General features: G+C 56.2%; 3 protein-coding genes across 8 annotated transcripts in view; 2 read left to right on the plus strand and 1 right to left on the minus strand.

Moving 5' to 3' along the window:
* Window positions 1-93: 93 nt before the first annotated feature.
* LOC125627807 (uncharacterized) lies at window positions 94-6975 on the minus strand. The gene is made up of 5 exons (XM_075121787.1): window positions 6921-6975; window positions 6013-6283; window positions 4593-4698; window positions 3454-3607; window positions 94-1252 (listed from the first exon to the last, which is right to left on the minus strand). The coding sequence occupies exons 1-5, from the start codon at window positions 6973-6975 to the stop codon at window positions 1233-1235; spliced, it is 606 nt and encodes a 201-aa protein (XP_074977888.1). The 3' UTR covers window positions 94-1232.
* LOC125627775 (WD repeat domain-containing protein 83) lies at window positions 6153-11537 on the plus strand. 2 transcript variants are annotated; one of them, XM_048832274.2, is made up of 10 exons: window positions 6153-6246; window positions 6923-7079; window positions 7535-7655; window positions 8043-8148; window positions 8738-8786; window positions 8908-9034; window positions 9368-9435; window positions 10370-10478; window positions 10955-11069; window positions 11201-11537. In XM_048832274.2, exons 2-10 carry the CDS (start codon window positions 6977-6979, stop codon window positions 11354-11356), a joined length of 954 nt encoding a protein of 317 aa, XP_048688231.2. In that variant the 5' UTR covers window positions 6153-6246; window positions 6923-6976; the 3' UTR covers window positions 11357-11537. The 2 variants fall into 2 exon arrangements, with proteins under 2 accessions (XP_048688231.2, XP_048688232.1); XM_048832275.2 differs by lacking the exon at window positions 6153-6246 and adding an exon at window positions 6329-6383.
* Window positions 11388-24381, plus strand: part of DHPS (deoxyhypusine synthase) — a 28997-nt gene continuing 16003 nt past the window's right edge. For 3 of the 5 annotated variants that reach the window (XR_012665538.1, XM_048832272.2, XM_048832263.2), the window contains exons 1-7: window positions 12147-12284; window positions 14213-14641; window positions 15633-15772; window positions 16371-16499; window positions 17028-17140; window positions 20038-20129; window positions 23029-23177. Coding sequence is in view for 4 of the 5 variants with exons in the window: in XM_048832272.2 (XP_048688229.1) it covers window positions 14215-14641; window positions 15633-15772; window positions 16371-16499; window positions 17028-17140; window positions 20038-20129; window positions 23029-23177 (1050 nt within the window). In the remaining variant the exon portion in view is untranslated. The other 2 variants (XM_048832270.2, XM_048832265.2) reach the window with 2 other exon arrangements.

Consider the following 24381-nt stretch of genomic DNA (forward strand, 5'->3'; position numbering starts at 1 on the left):
GGCTTCCTCCCCGCACCAGCCAAGTAGGAGACGAAAGGACCCAGGCTAGCTTCAATCTGTAAGCTAAGTGAAGCACTTGGCACTGGGGGGAACTGGGCTGCAGATGCTTTATTAGGAGGGGTATTTTGAGAGCATCAGCCATGATCAGGGCCCCAGGGGTTGCACAAACACAAAGTGAGACGGTCCTGGCTTCGAAGAGCTCACTGTCAAAATGGACAAAACGCAATTTGAGGTTCCTGGGTCTGATCCAGTCCAGGTCAGGGGGGATCTAGGGGCCTTACTGCCTGTGTGCAATGAGCTGGCACGGCCGGGCCCAGTACCCAACAGAATCGGCTGCCATCGCTGACTGGGCTCCCTGGAAGGGCAGGCTGTAGCTGTCTGCCTACCAGGCCCTTATCACCGTAGTAACCCAGTGCTTCCCAGTCCCCCTCCTGGGAAGATGAGGAAACTGAGGCACGGGGGAGTGGAAGTGAGTTGCCCAGGGTCACACACGGAGTTGGTGGCGGAGTTGGGCATCCATCTCCCCAGGGAGGGGGGCTGAGAACGGAATGACCCACTGGGTCTTAGTTCCTCCCCCTTGTGCTCACCCCCAACGCGAGTTCCTCCAGCCAGGGATGAGGCAGCTTAGTAGAGTGGGGTCAGCTTGTCCAGTGGCCAGTCTGCCCCCCCAGCCCCAGGGGGATGGAGTGAATGGGGACCCCAAGGGCAGCAGGGCTGCTAGGCCAGCTTGTCCCTGGGGCTGGCCTGCCCTGCCCTGCAGTCAGGCCTGGCCTGGCTCCCCTTCCCCATGCTGTGTGCAGAGGCTGTAACTGACGAGGGGATTGCTGTACCTGGGGGAGAGCCTGGCTGCGTTGAAAGCGATGGTAAAGCTCCCCCGGCTACAGCAGGGCCATGCTTTTTCCCCAACTCCCTGCTCCTCCTCTCACCTGATTTACACCAGGAAGGATCGGGCCCCAGGGGTCAGACAGTCTTCTGCTCTCTGCACACAGAGGCTGCGCTGACCTGGATGTGGGGAGGGGAGCAGGGTGATAGGGTGGGACACAGCAGGAACCCCGTCATGCCCCCTCCGAGCCTGCTCCCCTCTTCAGAGGCTGCTCCCTGGTGTCTGCATCGGGCTGGAGGTCCAGGGTCCTCACAGGATGCTGCAGGTTTTCTTGTCTCTGAAGGGGTTGGCAGAGGCAGGGACACGGGTCAGCAGCGGGTCGCTCTGGGTCCGGCAGTACTGCAGCAGCTCACTGGCTGCCTGGGAGACCTAGAGCGGGAGAGAAGGCAGCTGAGCAAAGCCAAACAGCAGGGTGAGGGGGGTCAGGGCTAGTGGTTAGAGCAGGGAGCACTGGGAGTCAGGACTCCTGGGTTCTGTTCCCAGATCTAGGAGGGAAGTGAGAGTCAGGACCTTATCCTGCGGGGCTTCCCAGAGATGGGGACAAAACCCAGGAGTCCTGGTTCCCAGCACCCTCCCTGGAAGGGTAGAAGTGTCTAGTGGCTAGAGCAGGGGAGTGCTGGGAACCAGGACTCCCTGGTTCTATCCCTGTCTTGGGGAGGTCCTGGAGTGCGAGTTCGTGATTCCCACCCCCTTGCTCTAACCACTGGAGCCTGCTGTCCTCCCAGAGCTGGCAACAGAACCCAGGTGTCCTGACTTCCAGCCCCCACCCCACAACCCCAGCCAGGTTGCCACCATAAAGCACCATCTCGCTGAGGGGGAAACCAACTCTGGGCAGAGTGAGCCCAGGGTAAGCTTTATGTAAGGGCCTGGCGCAGGTCGGTGCCAGCCGGGGCGGCCCCGTGTCAGCAGAGCTGAAAGAGGCCAGGAGCCTCCACGCCCCCCCGCAACGTTCCAGCACCTCCTCCTGACTTTCCCATCTTCCCCTGATGCTCCCCCCAGTTCCCACACCAGGCACTGCCACAAGCCCCCCCCCCGACATTCCCATGCTCCCCCCAGCTCACAACCCCCCCACCTTTGCCCCCTGCCCGTGGACACCTCTCCTAGCTCCCAACAAATCCCACCCCACCCACCTCCATCTAGCCCCCTCCCAAAACTGATTCCCCCATTGACAGCAGGCCTGAGGGCAGGGAGTGGGGAGAGCTGGGGCGACCCCGTCCCAGGGGGCCAGTCTCTAGGGCAGGGATCTCAAACTCAATTGACCCAAGAGCCAGTCCTCAAATCCTCCCAACGGGCCAATAATGTTACTCATGCCACCCAGAACCTGCCCGCCACCTGACTAAGGCTCTGGGAGGGAGTTTGGGGGGGGAAAGGGGTCTAGGGTGCAGGCTCTGGGAGGGAGTTTGGGGGCAGGAAGGGGGGTGGGGGCGGCGCTTACCTGGGGCTCGAAGGTGGGGCGGGCTCGGGGGGCCTCCACGTGCTGCTGCCCCCAGGCACCAGTCCCATAACTTCCCACAGGCCGCGGGGGCAGCATGTGGAGGCACAAACCCACCCCGGGGCCGCAGGGAGGGGCTGGCCGACACGTGTAGCAAGCAGGCAGACGCCGCTCAGGTCCACTGCACTGCCAGGGCCCCTGGCCATTTTAAATTGCTTGGGGAGGGAGCTCCGGGGGGTGGCAGGTGGGGCCAAGGGAGAGACCCGGCCCCAAAACTGCTGGAGCCCTGCAGGCCACATTGGGGAGGTTCGCGGTCCACAGATGGCCCGCAGGCCACGACTTTGAGACCCCTGCTCTAGGGGATGCCTCCTAAGAGCCAATGAGTGTGGGGCTCCCCCAGTGGTGGGCACTGTGGCCTGGAGTGAATCTCCCAGGGAGCTGAGGCTGGCCGCTTTGTGTGGGGATGGGAGCCAGCTGTGCTTTACGCTGTCACCAGGACCCTTGAGGGCTGGGGCAAGGTTTACACCACCCCACCCCTCCGTCCACATGCCTGCTGAATCTGAAGCCTCAGCCCTTCTCTGTGAAACGGTGCGAGTGCTTCCTAATAACTACTTTCCAGGCTCAAACCCCCAGCCTTTCGCTGCTGGCCTTGGGGGCCAACTATAGCCTGCAGCATCCTGCCGGTTTGAAGTGAAAGTGTGTATTGATCTAGGTCTGGTGAAAAGGTGCCAACAGAACAAACCTCTGAGACTTAAGTCCTCTGTCCACAGAGTAGATGCAACGTGGCCAGGAGCCAGCTTAAGCTTCCCCCTTATGCCATCCTCCCAGTGGGCGAGGACCCCACCCAGCAGAGAGCAATCTCTATGGCCGAGTCAACACTTGGCCTCTGTACTGTCAACAAGTCAGTTAGTGCCAGTCATGGTGAATTATTTTTACAATGGGGACCCTCGGAAACTGGACTGAGACCCACAAAATATCAGTTCGATGGTAAGTACTTTCAGCCCCTATGAAACCGATGACAAAGAGATGAAAGGCACCATCCTACATGCGCACAGATTGTTTTTTTAAACCAAAGCTCCTACAGCAACAACCCATTTATTTTGATAGCCAAGTGTTACAACACACTGCTTGTACAAACAGATGGTTCTAGCGTGTGAATCCTTCCTCTCTGCCGACAGCGTCTCTCTGGGATTTGCAAGGAGTTGTGCAATGAACTGTAATCTCTTCACCAAGGCGGGGACATGGGTTGGGGATTCTGGAGATAGGACATCACCACCGCAGAGATAGACAACCTGAATCCAGAGGAAGAAAATCAATCATTTTAAAAAACAACCAACCATGAGGTTTTTTTATTATTTCAATATCCACCATCATGTCTGGGTCTTATACAGCATTAGCATGTTGGTGAACAATTCCCAGGGATTCCAAAGTACTTGCTTTCTCAACCATGCATACGAGGATTGCTCACCCACCCCGAAATGGAGCCACCTCTACAGTGGAAGGCAGCAGTCACTTAACATCAAACACTGTTCCAGTTTTTTGACAGATGAAGAATTTTTCATCCAACTGGAACTGCAGTGTAGGTATTTAAGGAAACAGACTGTAGGTTCCAGAATTGGGAATTGGTCAGGACATGGGTTCACAGCTCAGCTTTTAGGAAAAGATGCCATGGAATTTAATATCCAAGAACGAACGAGAGCTCAGTTTTAGATCTCATTCAAACGATGGCACCTTCAACAGACCAGCCCTCTAGCACCAAAGCACCACTCTAGGTCTCCCCCTCATCCATCCCCCAAATCATTTAACATAGGCTCTGAAATCCCTGTCACTGGAGGTTTTTAAGAACAGGTTAGACAAACATTTGTCAGGGACGGTCTTGGCATACTTAATCCTGCCTCAGAGGGCTGGGGGGACATGCACAAAGCGGGAGGGTCTTGGAGCCCAGGCTCCCACCTGAGCGGGAACGTCTGCACTCCTATTCTTAGCCCTGCGGCTGAGCCAACTGATCTGGTTCTGAGACTCGGTGCCGTGGGATTTTCTTTGCAATTCAGATAGACACTAGGTGATCTCCTGAGGTCCCTCCTTGCCCAGCATTTCTAGGATTCTGTGAAAGAGCAGCCAGTTGGTGAAGGGAACAGGCACGGTGAGGCTATGGAGTGCTACAACGCCCAGCTGCCCAGATGTCCTTTATAATAAAGAGCAGGCATCTCATGTTTGCGTCACCCTAGAAGGCATCTTATCTATGCAAGAGCTAATGTTCATGCCTTTCCTGCGCACCTTAAGCATTAAGCCGCACATGCTGAAAATCATCCCCAGCAGGTTCATGTAATCTGGAGTGGGATCTTCCAGCGTGGGGTTGTTCTCTGTAGACGGAGGCTTGTACCTACAAAGCAAGCGTGAAATGGCATGTTAGGAGAGAGAGGAGGGAGTGTTAACTCACGCTTGGAAACTATTCGCTCTCTTCTCCATAGGTAACGTGAAGATAAACAGGGATCTGCAGGGGTGTGGAATGGGATAAGAGGCCTTTCATCTCCAGTTCACTGGTATCAGGCCAGCCCTAGCTTAAGCAGACTGGGTGGCTCAGGATGGGGATAAGGAATCAGACATGGGGGTTTTCTCATCTAGAGCAGTGGTTCATATCCACCCCCAGGCCTGAGCAGCTTAGTACAATCAGGGAATGAGATGTGGAGCCTTTCACCTCCATTAACCAGGTTTAATGCAGGTAGAGAGGGACCTAAAGTCAGTCCCAACTGAGGTCAGTTCATGGGAAATGAGGTGGCAGGTTTCCGGTTGGTTGTGATTGGTGAAGGGGGTGGTGGTGTCTTGGGAACAAGAATAACCTGGGGTGAGAGATGCCAGTATCTCCACTTCCCTGCTCTCTGCCATAACCCTCTGACAACTGGCCAGATTCCTGCCACCCACCCCTCGGGGTCCCGCTGGCCAAACCACTGGACACAGACCCCACGGCGATCACCCGCCCCTCAGGGTCCCGCTGGCCAACCCCACCGGACACAGGCCCCGCAGCGATCACCCGCCCCTCGGGGTCCCGCTGGGCAACCCCACTGGACACAGACCCTGTGGCGATCACCCACCCCTCGGGATCCTGCTGGGCAACCCCACCGGACACAGACCCCGCAGCGATCACCCGCCCCTCGGGGTCCCGCTGGCCAACCCCACTGGACACAGACCCTGCGGCGATCACCCGCCCCTCGGGGTCCCGCTGGGCAACCCCACTGGACACAGACCCTGCGGCGATCACCCGCCCCTCAGGGTCCCGCTGGCCAACCCCACCGGACACAGACCCCGCGGCGATCACCCCTTCCCATTTAACAGGAGAATTTGCCCTGCCCCAAGGCTTTGGCTGTCAAGGGGCTGCCATGTGGAGCTCGCTGGCCGCTCGTCCCTCGGGGGCACGCTCCAGCCTTCCCTATGGGGCAGCGCCGTGGCCTCACGACGGGGCCCCAGGGCTGCCAGGCTCAGGGGTTCTCACACCTCTGTCCTGGTGACCCCCTGTCACGGAGCAAGCCTCGGAGTGCGACCCCCGCGCTGGAAACACCGTGTATCTGTTGAACCCCGTTATAAATGCTGGAGGCCCAGCGGGGGGGGGGGGGGGGCTGACAGCTCGCGACCCCCGTGTAATAACCCCCCGTTTGAGACCCCCTGACCCGCACCCCCCGGCCCGGCCCGCCCCGCTCACCTCAGCACCTTGTTGGGCCGCCGGGGGTCGCTCATGCTGTTGCCGGACATTTGCTCCCGGGGGGCGCGGATCGGTGAAACACCCCGCGGCCCGCAGCAATGGTTCCGGGACAGCCCCCGCCCCCCGCGCCTGGCCGGGGCGAGCCTGTCCCCGAGCCTGGCCCCACGGCGGGCGGGGGACGAGGCGGGGCCGACAACGAGTCCTGCACCCCGCGGCGGGTCCCGCTCCGAGCAGGTGGGGCCAAGCGGGGCGGAACCAAGGAAGCCGGAACCTGCGGGGCCAGGGGACGGGAATGGGACGCGGACACAGAGGCCCCTCTCCCCGGTACTGCGTGGGGGAGAGGAAGCAAAGGGGGGGCCTGGGGCTGGGGGGTGAGTGAGACTGATGGGCTGGGGAGGGCTCTGGGGGCTCGGGACCGTATAGGGGGATGATTGAGCCTTAATAGGCTGGGGAGGCTACGGGGGTTGGAAGGAGACTAAGGAACTGGGGGCTGTAGGGGGCTCTATAGGCGCAAGGCTGGGGAGGCCACGGGGGTCTCTGCAAGAGCTGGGTTGAAGGGCGCTGCACACAGCTCTGTAGGGGATGGCTCCAAATGTCTGCAGCTCCATAAGGCTCCCTGGGTCTTAATAGGATGACCTCTGTGTCCCCGACCGCACATGGAACCCAGCCACGGCCTAGATCTAGCGGGGGTTGGATTTTCCCTTTCCCTGCCTCCTGTGGCAGCAACAGGCACCAAATCACTTTCCTGTTGTTTCCTTAGCCAGGGCGGCACCAACCGCTTCCCCGAGCTTGTGAGCGAGTGTCTCCGGCCCCCAGGGAGACATCCGTAAAGCTGGAGTGTGGTGAGAGATTTGTAACCTGCCCCAGCTGACCCCTATTGTATCTTGTCCCCCCACCCCCATGCTTACAGAGTCCAGATCTCCCAGATTTAGCCACCATAGGTACAGGCCGCTTGGGTCCCATCATGGCGTTTCCTGAACCGAAGCCCAAGAAGCCAGAGCTGCCAAAGAAGCTGGTGCAGAATCTGGAGTGCAAACAGGGAGCGGTCAGGGCAGTGAGGTTTAATGGTGAGTGTGTCCTCACGGGCCCTGTGAAGTGAGTCAGTGGGGTCTAGTGGGTTGAAATGAGGGCCAGCACTCCTGGATTCTGTTCTCAGCTCTGGGAGGGGAGTGAGGTCTAGTGGTTAGAGCAGCAAAGTCAGACCCGTGCGGGGCGTTTAGAGGCCTGTTGATGCCAGCAGATGTCAAAGAGTTCAGACTGTTAATGTGTTGCTTATTGTTGTGTCCTGGTGGGAATGAGGATGTGTCTTAGTGGAGATCTGCCCTTAGTTTCTTCCATCATTTTGGGGGTTGGCTTGGAGGGGGCAGCTGGGAGAGCATGCATGGGACTAGCAGGGAGCCATGCAGAGCAAGAGGACAGCAGGGAGAAAAGCACCGCTGTGGGTGGAAATGCTGGATGTGCGGCTGGTGCCTGTGTGGGCTATGCTGTCCCTTTGCATCATTCTCCATCCCGTCTCCTGCAGTGGACGGAAATTACTGTCTCACCTGCGGAAGCGACAAGTCCCTGAAGCTGTGGAACCCCCACAAGGGGACCCTCCTGAAGACCTACAGCGGCCATGGCTACGAAGTGTTGGACGCGGCTGGGTAAGGGCAGGGGATGGACTCCACTTGACTCGTAACCCAAGGCACTTCAGGATCATACCACTTTAGAATGTTTAGCATGCAAGTGGTTGGAGGAGGTGGGGAAGGGTAATAGCGGAGTGAGGACTCCGGGGTTCCATCCCCACCTCTGGGAGGGAGTGGTTTTCAGTGGGTTGCGTAGGAGGGACACTGTTGGGCGTCAGGACTCCGGGTTTGCAGTGTGGCACATCCCCACCTTGTGCCTCAGTTTCCACCAATCTGTAAAACGGTGACAGCAACCCCAACATGCCAAAGGGATGCAAAGCCTCATAGATGCACGTCTGTAACCTCCCCCTGAGGTGTCGGATCCCCATGATAAAACCTAACCTTGTCTCTCTGCTTCCCCCACAGCTCTTTCGACAACAGCCAGCTCTGCTCCTGCGGGGCCGACAAAACAGTCGTCCTGTGGGACGTAGCCAGTGGGCAGGTGATCCGCAAGTTCAGAGGTCACGCAGGGGTGAGGCCCATTTGGTTACTGCAGTGCTGCCCGGGTTGGGGGGTGTTGCAGGCTGATGTCAGCTGGCCTGTACATGTGGGGAATGACTTGGTTGGGTGTGGGGAGGCGCCAGGGGAGGCCCAGCTACTCTGTCCCTACAGGTGTAGCTGGCTGCCCCATTTCGTATTACATCAGGCCAGGGAGGCTCCCTTGCTCTCAGCCAGTGGGTGTGACAGATGGCGACCGTAACCCTTTGTGCGTGCTACCAGGGTGGGGACTGAATCGAGGTGGTGCTGCCTAGGGAGCGCATAGACAGGTGCAGCAACTAAGTGTGGGCAAGGGGGGAGGGTTTTAGCATGGTGAAGCAGCTCAGGGTTACATTGAGTTGCTTGTAGGGAGCGTTGGGAGGGGAGATGTGGGGCCTGTGGGGAAGCTGCAGTCAGGTTCAGGAGGGGCTGAGGGGATCAGTGTGGCTTGGGGGAGATGCTAAGGAGCTGGGGTGATTGCTCGGCGGATGGCCCAGCGACTGCAGGGAGAGCACTCGAGGGCCACGCACCGTGTGCTGAACTTGGCCCCGGTTGTCCTTCCTGACCTGTCTCTCCATCCACAGAAGGTGAACTGCGTGCAGTTCAACGAGGAGGCCACCGTGATCCTGTCGGGTAAGCAGACCGGCTCTGAATCCCCAGCTGACTCATTGCGAGTCCTTCAGGAACTCCGTGGACTGGCAGGGCTAGATCCGGCCAGGCTGTTACTCCGAATCTGCTCTGTGCTCTCTCCTAGGCTCAATTGATTCCAGCGTCCGCTGCTGGGACTGCCGCTCACGCAGACCCGACCCAATCCAGATCCTGGACGAAGCCAAGGACGGGGTGTCCAGCCTGAAAGTGTCGGATTACGAGATCCTCTCTGGGTGAGGGGAGCTGCGTCAGGGAGGGGGCCGTAGACCCAAGTGTGAGTTAGAAGAGCCAGAGCTCCCAGGACCCAGACCAAACAACCTTCATCAGGGTAGGGAGAGGCAGGAAATCTCCCCCACCAGGGATGTGCTGTCTCACGTTTGACCCTTGTGGGTTGCCATATTCGGGAATGGAGCTGATTCAGGGGCTTGACTCCCCCCTTCTCCAGTTATATTCCCAGGAGCTGCCCTGGGAGCACCCCAGCTGGGCCTGGGCAGTGTGTGTGTTGGAGGACTGGGCATCCCATCCTCTGTACTTGCCCTGTAACCCCTCCCCCGTTGTCTCCCCAGCTCCGTGGATGGCCGCGTCCGGCGCTACGACCTGCGCGCAGGGGAGCTGTACTCGGATTACGTTGGAAGTAAGTGAGAGAAAACAGCTACCGCCAGGAGCCCTAGCCACGGAGCCAAGGCCAGAAGGGGGCGTGGCGATCTTCTGGGCTGACTGCCTCCATAGCACAGGCCAGAGAACGTCCCTGGGTTCAGTCCTGCTTGTAGGAGACATCCCACCAGGACTTCATAAAATCATAGAATCATAGAATATCAGGGTTGGAAGGGACCTCAGGAGGTCATCTAGTCCAACCCCCTGCTCAAAGCAGGACCAATCCCCAACTAAATCATCCCAGCCAGGGCTTTGTCAAGCCTGACCTTAAAAATATCTAAGGAAGGAGATTCCACCACCTCCCTAGGTAACGCATTCCAGTGTTTCACCACCGTCCTCGTGAAAAAGTTTTTCCTAATATCCAACCTAAACCTCCCCCACTGCAACTTGAGACCATTACTCCTCGTTCTGTCATCTGCTACCATTGAGAACAGTCTAGATCCATCCACTTGGAACCCCCTTTCAGGTAGTTGAAAGCAGCTGTCAAATCCCCCCTCATTCTTCTCTGACTGATTAAGGGGTAGGGAATGGCCTCTAGGGGGCACCAGTTCCAATGCTGCTCCAACATGGGAAACAGGCTGTCAGGGAATGTGACACAGGGACCTTCCCCGTTAGGGGCGCTGGTTCCGATCCAGCCCTAGGGGAGGCTGGCTGGCCTCGGGGGAATGGGGCACTGGCTCTGATGCAACCCGAGGGCAGGGGGCTGGCTGGCTGGCTGGAGAGGTGGGGGAAATGCAGCACTGGCTCTGATGCTTCCTGAGGGCAGGGGGCTGGCTGGCCCAGAGGGAATGGGGCGCTGGCTCTGATCCAGCCCCAGGACAGAGGGCAGGTTGGCTCAGCTTTTATGCAGCGCCCCACTCTGTGCCAACTCCTGGTTTCCATCACCTCCAGCATCTGCTGCTTTGTCCTTGCAGGTCCTGTCACCAGCGTGTGTTTCAGCAAGGACGGGCAGTGCACGCTGGCTGCCAGCCTGGACTCCACCCTGCGTCTGCTGGACAAGGACACCGGGGAGCTGCTGGGAGAGTACGTGACCCCCTCGCTTTCTGGCCAGGAGCAGTCATTGTTGGGGAGACACACACACCCCCGTCGCAGAGCTGGGGCTTAATACGGGGGCTCAGCCAGTCCCTGGACCTTTGTTGCACCAGAGTCTCATGCTCGCTCTCTCTGGGGCAGCCCCTCCCTGAGTCTCGGGTCTCAGACAGACACCGCCTGCTCTGGAGGTCAGCGACTGACTCTGAGCTCCCCTCCAGCCGCTGCAGCCCCCTAGCCTAACCCCTCAGGCCCAGCCCCTCAAAGATATTTAGGCACCTGCCTCACTGAAATCCAGGGCCACTGGTCTCTCAGGAGGGGCCGCTCGCTGCACGAGGGCCCTGTACACAAGGAAAGGTGGCTTCGGGCCAGCCTGGGGCACAGCCCAGTGGTGTAATCCGGCTGGGGTACAGCAGGAGGGGTTCCCCGTTCTCCCCCATGCAGACCCTGTCTGGTCTATTCTGCTCTAGATACACCGGCCACAAGAACACAGCCTACAAGCTGGATTGCTGCCTGAGCGAGAAGGACACACACGTGGCCAGCTGCTCGGAGGACGGGAAGGTGTATTTCTGGGACCTGGTTGAGGTGAGGGGGGGCTGTGCAGGGCAAGTCTAGCCTGCAGTGGGCAGAGGCCCCACTCCTTGCCGTGGGGGTCAGGCCCCTCCTTTCCTAGCCGCCCGTGTCATTCTCACTGGGGGTCTTTCCTCCCCCCGCAGGGCTCCCTGATGCTGAGCCTGCCCGTTGGCAGAGGTGTGGTCCAGTCCCTGTCCTTCCACCCCAGCAAGCCTGGCCTGCTTACCGCCACTGAGGGGCGTGTGCAGTTCTGGAGAGAGGAGTCCCACGTGGTAGAGGAGCAGCCACCAGGCTGTTAAGCTGGAGCATTGGGCATACCTCCAGCCTGGGAGTTGATATTGGGCATGTTACTTCCCCTCCCTGGGCCTCAGTTTCCCTATCTGTAAAGTGGGAATAATACTTTTCTCCTTTGTAAAGGTGGGTGAAGATTTACAGAACAAATGAAAAAATGAATTAGCACATGGGTGTGCTTTAAAGGCACTGACCTGGGTTCATTAAGTGGTATGATACTGGGCAAGCTACTTATTTCCCCATCTCAAAAAGGGAGCATGAGGATAACTTCTTAGACTGTGGTCACAAGTGCTTTGGGAAGCTGGCCTTATTGACGGCCTTCAGTGCTGCCCTGCTTCCTTGGCCTGCTTCTGGATTTGCAAGAGGCAGCCAGGAGCCCAGCTCGCTGGTTACCGGGGGGGTGAGTGGGGTGTTAGAGGTGCTTCCTTGGCTGCTGGGGGGGGCTCCACAGGTGCGACGGTTGGGGGTAGGGTCTGGGACAGCCTCGGGCGGGGCAGACCCAGCCCTGGTCTGTCTCAGAGAGGAGCTGGGGTGGGCAGCCCAGCTGGGGCCTGGCTCCTGCCACGCTGCCCCTGGGAGGGCTGTGGGGTGGCTGGCTGGGGGTGTACGAAGGCTGTTGCCCAAGGCTGGGGAAGACACTGATGCTGTGATGTCATAAGAGGGTTATGTCATCCCTATGATGTCACATGAATGCCTTGACGTCATGACACGGGGGGGGGTCTATGAACCAGCCCTTGCCAAGGATGATCTCACCCCCAGGAAGGGCGGTCACGTGAGGAGGAGGGGCGGGCAGTACTTCCGCTATGTGACGTCATCTTCCGGCGCTGGAAGCCGCCTCGCCTGTGACGCTGGGGGCGGAGGCGCCGGATCCGGAAGTGGAGAGCAAGAGGAGGCGGGGCTCCGCTGTCAGAGGGAGCGGTTCGGCCCCCGCCGGGGGTAAGAAGGGGGGCGGGGCAGGGCAGGGCCAGGCTGGTCCCGGGGGCGGCGGCTTCGTTCATTGCCCCTCCCCGGCCAGCCTGAGCCTCCTCCGCGCTGCCGGCCGCGCTGCCCCCGGTCCGAGCTCTGCCCCGGCTGCAGCCAGCGGCGCCCCTGGACCGGGCCCGGGCCCCCAGGTCTCTGCACGACCCCCCCCCGAGCCAGCCGGGCCCCCAGGTCTCTGTGGGGGGGGGCGACCCCCCCGAGCCAGCCGGGCCCCCAGGTCTCTGCACGACCCCCCCCCCCCGAGCCAGCCGGGCCCCCAGGTCTCTGCACGACCCCCCCCCCCGAGCCAGCCGGACCCCAGGTCTCTGCACGACCCCCCCCCGAGCCAGCCGGGCCCCCAGGTCTCTGCGGGGGGGGGCGACGCCCCCCCCGAGCCAGCCGGGCCCAGGCCCCTAACTCTGTGGGGCCAGAGGCCTAGGAATCCGAGTCTGGCCCTGTCTCTCCTGGCTCCCTGCAGCAAATCTAGCCTAGTCCAGCCAGCCTCCTGCGGGTGGCCTGTGCGCTCCCCCTCCAGCGGCACAGGCAGGTCAGTCACCTGGCTGTAGCATCTGAATGCCCTTAGGTTAGCGCTGGGCGGAGGTAAACCATGGGCCATCCTGGCCAAGCCGGGCCCATCAGCAAAGCTGCTGTGGAATCCATCCCTGTCTGTCTCCTTGTCAGCCCCAAGCGAAAGCTTCTCTGGCTCCCCAGAGGCCAGCCCTTCTCCCTGACGCCTGTCCCCTTCGTTCTCCAGCTGGGGCTTTTGCTCCACATCCTGGGGGAGGGGGGATCTCCTCCTTCTTGGTTTCTAGGTGTGACTGTTTTAGCCTTTGGGGTTCCTGTTGTCTTTCCAGCTTCTCCATAGATATGGCTCAGTTTCAGCCCTCCTTTAGTGACCCATTCATCCCACCCCAGAGAGTTACATCACATCCTTCCCTGGTATCTCCTTATCTGCCCCAAACAGTAGATAACCCTTTTGTTCCACCCTGGGTAGCAAGCCAAATACATAGTACATACACAGAGGAAAATTCCCACTTTGTCAGTGAAGACATCTGAGAGAACCTGTTAGAATGAAGCACCTACCTTCCACTCAGAGCGATGGGCTCAGGCTCTCTGCGGGCTCAGGCACTGTTGCTGTGTCAGTCACACTTGAGGCAACAGTGTCGTCTCAGGCTCTTTGCAGACTCCAGGAGTGTAACAGTCAGGGCATGTGTTTTTTTCACAACCACAGGAGCTGAAGACTTTAATTAATGATGAAAGCTGAAATTCTGGAGAACAATTGAGAAGTCTGTCAGTCCTAACTTCTCTTTCCCCCCCACTGACACACACAGTTTGGGAAACACTGCAGAACAAGAGGATGGGAAGCTGAGGACATAGGGCTGTGGGTCTGAGCTGGTACAGCAGGTGGATGCAATGGTGGGTCTAGAGGGACCATAGTAGAGAAATGCAGAACAGGAACGAACACCTGGAAATTCAAGCCAGACACATTCAAATGAGAAATTAGACACTGATTTTTGAGAGGGAAGATAATGAACCATTAGAACAGACTCTGAAGGAAGTGGTGGATTCTCCATCTTGTCTTGTCTTCCAGTCAGGTTGTCTTTCTGAAAGATGCTTTAGCCAAACACAAGTTACTGGGGTCGCTGAATGGCCTGCGATCTACAGGAGGTCAGGCTAGATGATCTAATGATCGCTTCTGGCCTTAAACTCCAACCCTGAGCACATACAGCTACCGGATGAGCTGGCAGAATGAAAGGGACTGGTGGACTGAACCTGTCCCTTGCTGTATCGGCTGCATGGGGTAGAATGGCCAATGTTATGCTCTGCTCTATGCTTACATACGATATGCTCTACTGGTTCCTATGCTGCGCTTGCCACTCTCACTGTCCCTACTGCTTCTGCAGCCATGGACCTGGCACCAAGCTCCTCCGAGGACCCCCAAGGCTCCGACAATGACTCCGACGCAGAGAACAAGGTTGATCCAGACACGCAGGCTCAGGAATACATCGACCGCATCCTCAGCTCTGCTCAGCCCAGCCACAAGGCCCAGTGCCCACCTCCCGAGTCACTGTCTGTGGGGCCCAGGGCCCAGGCATCGGAGCACAGGTCTCCCCTCGAGCTGAAGAAGTCTCCTGCAAGCGACGACGTGACCTCTGGGCTGTTAGCCCTCCCTCTGGAGCTGATCCTGGAGATCTGCTCTTATCTGGAAGCCAGGTTTCTTCAGAAGGTCTTGCCCTTGGTCTGTCGGACCCTCAGGGATATTGTGCAGGACCCAGTGACCTGGAGGATTCGCCTTCAGAAGAGGATCAGTGGGTGTTACCCGGTGGTGGAAGGTAGATCTCCATTGGACTTTCTTCATTGGAGGTGGGACTTGGAGGAGACACAAGGACTGAGCACGGGACTAGGGGCCAGGACTCCTGGGATCTACTGTAGGACCAGATGCTATTTCATGGGCCTCAGAGAGGTCCCCCAGTTAACTTTACTATCTTGAGAGTTAGTTGGTGCTGGTTAGAGCTGTGTGGGAGAGGGTAACAATAACTCCAGGGTCCTATCCCCAGCTGTTAGGGCAGGGGGCTGGGATTCGTGACTCCTGGGTTCCATCCCCAGCTCCAGAAGGGAGTCTAGTGGTTACAGTGGAGGGGGGCACTCGGAATCAGGACACCTGACTTCTGTTCCCTGCTTTGCAGCTGACGTCACTATGTGATCCTGGCCAAGTCCCCTCCCTGCTTTGCCTTGGCTTCACCTCTGTAATGGCAGTAGCTCCCCCGATCTTCCTTGGAGTGGGGGCTGGGGAGTGGGAGCTAGAGATTTGCCTAGTTTTACAAGAGGTGACACAAAAACCACTAGCGAAGTCAGTACACACTAAAATTTCGCACAGACAATGACTTGTTTCTACTGCTCTATAGACTATACACTGAAATGTAAGTACACTATTTCCATTCCAATGGATTTATTTTATAATTCTCTGATAAAAATGAGAAAGCAAGCCATTGTTCAGTAACAGTGTGGCTGTGACACTTTGGTATTTTTATGTCTGATTGTGTAAGCAAGTAGTTTTAAAGTGAGGTGAAGCTTTGGGGTACGCAAGACAAATCAGACTCCTGAAAGGGCTACAGTAGCCTGGAAAGATTGAGAGCCGCTACCCTGAAGAAAGCGATTTTTACACAGCCCCACCTCGACCTGGTGCAGGAGATGGGGAGTGGCTGTGGGATCAAAGCTCCCAGCAGTTTTGGAAGCCCCAGATTCCCTATCCACCCAGGCTATGGGATGCCCAGAGCGGACACCCCTCACCCTGATCCTTGCGATCTCTTCCTGTCTACGCAGAGGAGGACTTCGACTGGCCGGCTGCCTGCATGGAGCTGGAGGAGCATCTCAGACACTGGGCCTGTGATGGCAGGAGAACGGAGTACTTCTCCCTCGCCAACGGCCACTTCTCCTCCATCAACTCCGTTCTGCTCTTGCAGGTGAGATCCGATTTCCTCCTTTGCTGGCCACTGATGTCTGGGAGTGGGGTGGGGCAGGGCTTGGGAGTCAGGACTCCTGGGTTCGACTGCTGGCTGTGGGAGGGAAGGGTGTGAGGTAGAGCAGAGTCAGGACTCCTGGGTTCTATTTCTGGGTTTAACAGCTGCTGATCTCTAATCATGAGACGCAGCTGTTGGCTGGAGTAGGCATGGAAGACTCTCTTCCCATGTACGGTTGGTTGTGGTGGTGGTATCTTCCGAGCCCTGTTAACTAGGGCAGCTCCGCACATTGGTCTCTGGCTCCAGGAGTTCTGTAGGGTGAGAGTAGGCGATACTTTTACATGTATCTGAGCGGCTCACATCATTTTCACAGCGAGAAATTGAGACATGGACCAGGGAAACGACTTGCCTAAGGTCCTATAGCAAATTGTTGGCAGAGTCAAGAATAGAACCCAGGAGTCCTGACATCCAGCCCCGTCCGGCTCTAACTTCTGAGTCCCTGCCTCTGACCATCCCATCATCTCTTTGCTCCTGTACCAATGACTGACCAGTTTCTCCCATTTCAAAGGACCCGTGGCCAGTCTGTCTCCTTCTCTTGCAGGGTGGGGCTCTCTGTGTCTCAGGCTCCCTGGATCGGAACGTCGACCTGTGGGATCTGCGGGAGCTGGGCCAGTCCCCGGACAAGGTGCTGGTGAAAGCACTGGGCACGGAGCGCAACGGGACGCACAAGGTGGGAAACTGACCTTCAATCTCCCAGGGCGGGGAGGAGTCTGACCAGGCTTCCTCTGAGCTGGAGAAAGGCACCGGTGGCACTCTGTCCCCAGCATGGGTATGCCCAAGCAGCTGGAGAGCGAGCTGTCCCCCAGCCCTTGCTGTTGCCATGACGAGGGGAGCTAATTGGTGCCAGTATCCCTGAGATGGGGGTTTTGTTCTGGGGATGCCAGACCTGCTGAGACCCCTGGATAGGAAATGTCCCCTGGCCCAGTCCCCCCTTCCCTGTGCCCTTTTTGCGCACGCTTGTGCTGAATGTGAGCTTTCTTCCTCCCTTCTGTCGGGTTGGATGAAGCCGGGACAGTGTGTCTAGTGACTGGGACCTCTTGTGTTCATGTCCCTGCTCTGTGCTTCAGTTTCCCTGTCTGTACAATGGGGTTAACTCTGTGTATTGCAGGGAGTCTGGGGGGCTAAAGGGCTTCGGAGAAAGACACCAGGAAAAGGCAGCCTCCTACTTTAACCCTTTTCTCTCCCTTTCCCGCTGCAGGGCTGGGTGTGGTCACTGGCTTCAAGAGACAACAAGGTGTGCTCAGGCTCCTGGGACAGCACGGTGAAACTGTGGGACATAGAGGCCAACGGGCAGCAGTTTGGGGAGATCAGGTACCATTTCCCCTCCTCCCCCTGCACCACGGGCCCTCCAGGAAGCGATCCCAGCCTGGTTCCCACCAACTCCTCCTTCGGCCGCATGGCTGGTGCTCCCAGCTGCCTCCCTGCCTCTGCCTCTTGGGAGAGGGAGACCTTGGAGAGTCTCAGCCACCAGTGGAATCTTCAGTGCCTTAGAGACTGGGGTCGGGGCAGCCATGCTCGGTGGAGAGGGGAGGAGATGGTGCTGCTGGGCAGAGTCTAGACCAGAGTACCGAAGTGGGGGAGGCCAAGGGCTCAGGCCGGGGAAGTGGGCTGAAGCTGGGGACTGTCGGGTGAGAAGCCATTCCTTTGCACCTCCATGCGTGGCTCACTACAACTTGGCTCTGCACTGTGCAGTCCCTGCCAGACAGACTGTCCCCTAGAAGACCACATCACGGGCTTAAAAAGCAGCCGGGGGGCAGGTGGATTGTCCGAGAGCAAAGAGGATCAATGGAGACTGCTGCTAGGCAGGAGAGGAGGAAGGGTTCAGTGGTTAGAGCGCTGGCCCGGCACACAAGAGAGCAGGATTCAGCACAGAGTCTAGTGGAACCTCGGGCCAGTCACTTAGGGACAGATTTTTAAAGAGATCTCGGTGCCTAACTCCCAGTGAGACCCAGAGGCGTTAGGTGCCTAGGTACCTATCAAAATCTGGCCCTCATTTCCCCACACATACAGTAGGGTTAACTGCACAGCCGTACACCAATGTTCCCTCTAATTTTTGACAGGCCGTGTGCGCGAAAAATTTCTTCTGTGCAGATTTTTGAAGCAGAGTTCAAATTTGTGTGCCATGAGGCAAAGGCACCCAAGCGAGTAAAATGCTTATACATTTAAAAAGTTTTAATTTGTAATTTGATAATAATTTTACACCATGTTATTTTATAAAAGTCATTTTTAAATACTTAGAAAAAGGAAATTTAACCGTTCTTCATGAAGTAGAAGTTAGTTTTAAGCATTATGCTTTAAGATCTTTTTTATAGACAATCACGAGCATATATCAAGCACATATTAATCATTATCATTATCAGTCCATAGGCTTCTGCCCGTTGGTGTCCACTTTCACCTTTCATTCTATACACATGTCTGAAAAGATTTTGATAAACCTATAATAAAGACAATGTAATAAGTATGCCATCATGTCAATTTATATGGGTTTTCAGATAGAGAACATCATAAGAAAAACAAGAGTGTTTGTTTTAAATTTAAAATTTTCCTAAAAAAATCAATAAATGATTATCAGCCAAGAATAAGATATGTAATTACAAATGCATTTTAATTTCCTTATTGGTCGAAATGTCAAAGACTGCTAAACTAACCTTTCTGTTTTTCCCTGCGATCTTTTTCATTTGCCCATTCAATATAAACTCTGTCCAGATCTCTCAGTCCTCCATCCAGCTGGTAACTTTTAATACACATCAGCATGTCCAAAGGATCTACTTGTAAATGATTCCGTAGTTTGTTTTTTTTAGAGCGTTCGTTAAGCTAAAGCCACGCTCACAGTCTGCACTTGATGCTAGGAATGTTCCTTCAATATCCGTCAACTTTGCAAGATCCTGAAACTGTTCGTTCTGGTGAGCAAATGTCACCATATCCGGGAAACTTAAAACCAGTTGGCTTTAGATTCTTTCGGCTACTGCAAACTTGAAGTCATTGTACTGACTGACTATAACAATCTATTCAGCAAGAAAGTCTTTGTATTTTGAACATAAGGATTTGACAGATGACGCTTTAAGAAATCCAACTTCCATACATCTTTCCACATTCTTCCTGTTGAAAATTCTCCCGAAGCTCTGGCATCTCGACAATATACACAAACCACTCCGTTGTCCTCATCATATGTGAATATTTCACGAAGTTTAACAAGCATTGCACTATGTGACTTCAATGTAACCGTCTCTATAGTCTCATCCAGCCATCCAGATTTAAATGAAGTCGCTGTTCTTTTACGCTTTAGACCTCTAGACAGTGACATTTTGGGATTGATTTCTTTTACCAGATTGGTTTATTTAAAATTAGTACTTTTATTATATGACTATTATTTCAATGCGCTTAACAGCGTGACTCGACAAAAGGGCAAACGGGAGAGCATTCAGATCAGGATGCCGGAAGTTTGTGCATACCTCCGATCATGTCCATGCATCTGTGGCAAAAAAACGCGGGAAAATGGAGATATATGGGTCCTGACCGTCCCGACGTGATCAACATTCCACATTCGAAATGCTGGCGAGGAGGGGTACGATTCATTGCCCTCCTTTCCCTTTCCCCCCCTTGCCAGCTAGTAGAATCTGGCTGTGTTGATAGATGGCGGGCAAACAATGTCAAAAGTTGCCCGTAAATGATATTTCAGCCTGGCTCTGATGTAGTAGTTCATTTTTTGTGCATGCGGTGTTTTGCCGTGTGTGTGGGGTTTAGGATCTGTGTGCGCACACACAGCTTAGAGGGAACAGTGCCCTACACTACAGGGTTAGTGAGGATACGTGGATTAAAGATTGGCAGGTGCTCTGACATTACGGTAATGGGGGGCCCAGATTGCGAGGTGCTCTGACATTACAGTAATGGGAGGATAGCAGATTGCCGGGTGCTCTGACATTATGGTAATGTGAGGGGGGGGCCCAGATTGGGAGGTGCTCTGACATTATGGTAAGTGGGGGAGGAGGCCCAGATTGCGAGGCGCTCAGACATTACGGTAATGGGGATCTGATAAGTACCTTCGGGAGGAGCAGCAGAGGAGAAGTCATCGGGATCTCACCCAGAGGCTGGGCACAGAGGGACCAAAGGCCTTGGGCTTTCCAGCCCTGGGGGGGTGGCAACTGCAAGGCTCGTCCTGAAGGATCATATTTGTTCTCCCTTCGCTGTCTTGTCTCCCCAACTCCCAGTGGGAAAGCTCCCGTGCTGTGTCTCTCCTACCTGCCCGACATCCTGGTCACCGGGACCTACGACAAGAAGGTGACGGTGTACGACCTGCGAGGTTAGTGTCCGCTTTTGGATCGAGGCTCCAGCTGTCAGTTGGGCTCATCCCTGCACCCTTGAGCCCAGCAGGCCCAATGCAGCAGGTCCTTTCACAGTCCCATGACCCTAAGGCTCCGTTTTCTGCTCCTGCCACTTGCTTGCTCTGCCTCAGCTTTCCGCTCTGTAAAATGGGGCTGATGATACTGAGCCGCCTGGCTCGATTAAAGTGCTTTGAGATCTCTGGGTAAAAGTCACCAGGGCTGTGTAAAGGGCCTGCTGCACGTGAACCTCCTCCTGCTGGGGCCTGTGAGCAGCGAGTCCCCCAGGAATCCCAGGCCAGCTTTTCAGTTTATAGTCAAGAAAAAACAGTCCCTTCGTTTTTTCCTGCCTAGATGGGGAATCCGGGTCCCATGTAACCTGTGCGAAGGGGGGATCCCATGAGCAGGAGTGGGGTGGGGGAGTGATTCCAGTGCTGCTGGAGCTTGTTGCTCAGCGGGGCTGGCCCAGTTCAGCCTGAGTAGCAAGAACGCTACTCAGTGGGGTTTCTGGGCACCCTGGGCTTGGGGCAACCCCTCCCATACTCCTGCCTCCCAGCGGGGACCTGGGCGGGAAAATCCACTGGCTGGCTGTGAAGATCTGTGTAACTTTACCCAGGGTATAGACTGGACTGATGGACAGCTATGGCCCCTCAATTCTCCAACCTGGGGTGCCTTTTACACTACTTCGCCATGGGAGTAACCACTCCAGGTCTGCTCACACCCAGCCTCCAGCATGTAAGTGACTCCCAGCTATGCTGTCTGAGTGCTCCGGCCAGCCCCTCTGAACGGCACTGAAGGGCAACACCGGCAAACGCCCAGCCCAGGCTTTCCCCCCAGAAATGTGGGGCGTGTACAGTCCAGCCCTCTTCGGAACAGGCCAAGCTCACAGAAAGTCCATCATCTTGCTCATAGAAAATGATCTGCACAAATCCTGTTATCCCGAATGAAGTTTCCAAAACATTTCAATCCAAACACCCTGGTTTAGATAATACGTTTGCTTTATTGTTTTAACACCAGAAAGTGATTACAAGTCATGAGGCATGAAAATCAGAATTGGTTACAAAGAAGTAAAATGCAGCTAACACCTAACTTAACGAGCTCAGGCCCTGCCTAGACGGGCAAGATATGGCGCAGGAAAGCAGGGTTCTGCGGTGTAACTCCCGAGGTGCGCACGCTGCCAAGCCACTTTGGGCGCAGAAACTCCTCAGCTGCAGCGTTGGGGAAAAAACCACCTTGATGAGCGTGGGAAGCCTTGCAGCAGAGGGTCCAGCGCTGTCGCAGCAGGGTAAACACATTACAGCCTGGAAATAATCCCTCGCGTGGCCGTTCTGCTCCTTGTTTGAACTGGGCGGCCCTGGAGCCGTGCGCCCGGCCCCTTTCCAAGCTCTGTTTCTGACCGCCCTTGGGTGCGGTGCTGCTCCGGGCCACAAAGCAAACCATTCATGTGGAATGCTCGAGCTGTTGAACGCAGGCACGCACGGACGCACACACGCGTGTGTGTGTGTGAGAGAGAGAGAGAGTGCTGTGCAGAGAGCTGGGGAGGGAGGCGGGAGCTGATGTCGGGGTTTCCCCCCTGCCTGCTTCCTACTGTGGTCTGAACTTACAAGACAGCATGCTGACACGCTCTTTGTCCCCCAAAACACACTCTCTCTCCCACCCTCCACACACACACACTGACCCCCCCCCCACTTCAGTTGAAAAGCAGCTGGAAATGTAGTAGGATGCCCATGGAACAATGGGATTGGGAACCCTGCATCATGTGGCACTGTACCTGCCCCATGAGCCATTGCAAACCCTTCCCAAAGCACCCTGCGGCCAGGTGCTCGGTGGGATAGCTACTACAATGCACTGCTCTCTTTGCTGCAGCAAGAGCTGCTAATGTGGATGCGCTCCACCCTCACAAGGAGCACAGGGTGGGGACACAACCGCGGTTTAATTCCAGCGCTTTAATAAAAGTGGTATGATTTGTGCAGAAACTTGCCAGTGTAGACGTTCCCGAAGGGAATTCAAAAGTCTCTCACGCCCCAAGTTCCAACAGTCTGACTGGCTGAATCTTTCAGTCAGGATCCCTCCCCAGTCCATTGCTGCTTCCTTTGTTCTTTAAGTGGTGTTGATGCCCTGTGCGGAGTGAACAGGAGAGATGGTTTGGGGCATTCACTCTCCCAACAAAGTCATTTCTCTTGGGCAAGAATCACCTCCAGCTAAATTCAGGGGACGGAGAGCCTGGGTGGCCAGGAACCTCAAGCTGCTTCTTTGTCAAAATGTAGATTTTTTTTTTTTTGCCCACACCCTGTCTCCAGCAGAAGAGGGGCCACTTAATGCGGTGATCGTCCACTTGACCTCGTTGACACCAAGCTGAGGCATTGTCTAGCCTTTTGTCTCTTAGGAGCTGATTTGTGACTGCCCTCCAGAACGTGGGAACATGGCTCAGTAATGTGTCACCGTGATCTCTTGTAACTTTACATACAATGTTGTCACACACATTTTACCAAGACAACAAGGATCAGCAAATCATGAGTTTTCAAATGATACCTCATAAGGCATACTTTGTATAAGTTTTACCATAATCCTTGAAAAGGGGCTAACATAGGGGTACAGACTGTCACGATCTGCTGCTCCTGACTGCAGGTTGTGGGTTAGAGGTGGAGATCTGCTGCCCCATGACTCCAGGGGTGGGGTGGGGTGCAGATCTGCTAGCCCCCTGGCTGTGTGGTTGGGGGTGCAGGATAGAACATTACTTCCCCTCCCAACCACATTAGGGGGTAAGTGGGAGGGAAATTGACCCAGGGCACAGTGCAGGCATCACCTGGCTAGGACCCACAGTCTCCCCAGCAGAGCTCTGTCCCGGCAAAGATCTTGACATTGTTCCCTTCCCGGCAGCTTCCCACACCCCGTTGAAGAGCCGCAAGCTCCACTCCAGCGCCGTGCTGTCCCTTGTGGCAGATGAGCACTTCATCATCTCAGGCAGCAAGGACCAGACACTGGTCGTCTTCGACCGCCGGGCCAACAGCGTCCTCCAGAGGCTGCAGGTGGGTGGCCGGAGCTGGTGACTATTCTCCCTCCTACCTGCTGAAGGCAGTGGAGGTTGCCTGGAATCACCACGGAGAGGAGGGAGATGGGAGTTTGTAGACACTCCCTACCTGAGGATATTTTGGAGGAGGAGAATATGTAATCCTTAGAGAGTCCCTGATCCAACTGGTTGCATCTGAAGGAGGGTGTGAGGTGCAGGGAGTCAGGCCTCTTGGGTTCTATCCCCAGCTCTGAGAGGGCAGTGGGGTCTCGTGGTTAGAGCAGGTGGGGCTGGGAGTCAGGACTCCTGGGTCTGCTACCATAGGCGCTGACTTCTACTCTCACCGGTAGGTGCTTGACCCCCCAGCCCCATCCTGACTCCACCCCTGCCCTGCCCCCATTCTGACCCCTTTCCCAAATCCCCACCCCGCCCTCGCCTCTGGGGGGGAGGGATAGCTCAGTGGTTTGAGCATTAGCCTGCTAAACCCAGGGTTGTGAGTTCAATCCTTGAGGGGGCCATTTAGGGATCTGGGGCAAAAATTGGGGATTGGTCAGGGGGTGGGACTAGATACCTCCTGAGGTCCCTTCCAACCCTGATATTCTATGAACACCATCTTTTGGCGGGGGGAGCATTGGCCTGCGAAACCCAGGGTTGTGAGTTCAATCCTTGAGGGGGCCATTTAGGGATCTGGGGCAAAAATTGGGAATTGGCCCTGCTTTGAGCAGGGGGTTGGACTAGATGACCTCCTGAGGTCCATACCAACCCCGATATTCTATGATTCTTCCCCGCCTCCTCCCCTGACCACACCAGATTCTGGCTCCTCCTCCCCCCTCCCTCCCAGAGCTTCCTACACTGCCAAACAGCTGTTTGGCGAAAGCAGGCGCTGGGAGGTAGGCAGAGGAGTGGGGACGCGGCGCGCTCAGGGGAGGAGGTGGAGGAGGAGCTGAGGGGGGGCGGGGAGGGGAGCTTGGCTGCCAATGGTTGCAGAGCACCCACTAATTTTTCACCAAGGGTGCTCCAGCCCCAGAGCACCCACGGAGTCGGGGCTTACGTCTGCTAGTGACGTAGTGTTTGATTTCTGGCAAGTCAGTCGCTGTGCCTCGGTTTCCCTAGATGTATAGTGGGGTAACAGATGCCTCCTTTGTAGAGGAAGGGTTGTGGTGCTTAATGGCAATAAAGCACTTCTAGCTCCTCCTGCCAGATTAACCAGGCATTCTGCTCAT

Source organism: Caretta caretta, chromosome 20 (assembly GCF_965140235.1).
Source record: "Caretta caretta isolate rCarCar2 chromosome 20, rCarCar1.hap1, whole genome shotgun sequence".
NCBI lineage: Eukaryota > Metazoa > Chordata > Testudines > Cheloniidae > Caretta > Caretta caretta.

What these genes read in the sequence shown, in the direction of transcription:
- LOC125627775 (XM_048832274.2), top strand. Translation starts at nt 6,977, where the DNA reads ATGGCGTTTCCTGAACCGAAGCCCAAGAAGCCAGAGCTGCCAAAGAAG. An exon ending in GATTACGAGATCCTCTCTGG is followed by an intron (nt 9,035 to 9,367) that starts GTGAGGGGAGCT and finishes TTGTCTCCCCAG; the next exon opens with CTCCGTGGATGGCCGCGTCC. An exon ending in GTACTCGGATTACGTTGGAA is followed by an intron (nt 9,436 to 10,369) that starts GTAAGTGAGAGA and finishes TTGTCCTTGCAG; the next exon opens with GTCCTGTCACCAGCGTGTGT.
- LOC125627807 (XM_075121787.1), bottom strand. Translation starts at nt 6,975, where the DNA reads ATGGGACCCAAGCGGCCTGTACCTATGGTGGCTAAATCTGGGAGATCT. An exon ending in CGGCCCAACAAGGTGCTGAG is followed by an intron (nt 4,699 to 6,012) that starts GTGAGCGGGGCG and finishes CTTGCTTTGTAG; the next exon opens with GTACAAGCCTCCGTCTACAG. An exon ending in TGTGCGGCTTAATGCTTAAG is followed by an intron (nt 3,608 to 4,592) that starts GTGCGCAGGAAA and finishes CTCTGGATTCAG; the next exon opens with GTTGTCTATCTCTGCGGTGG.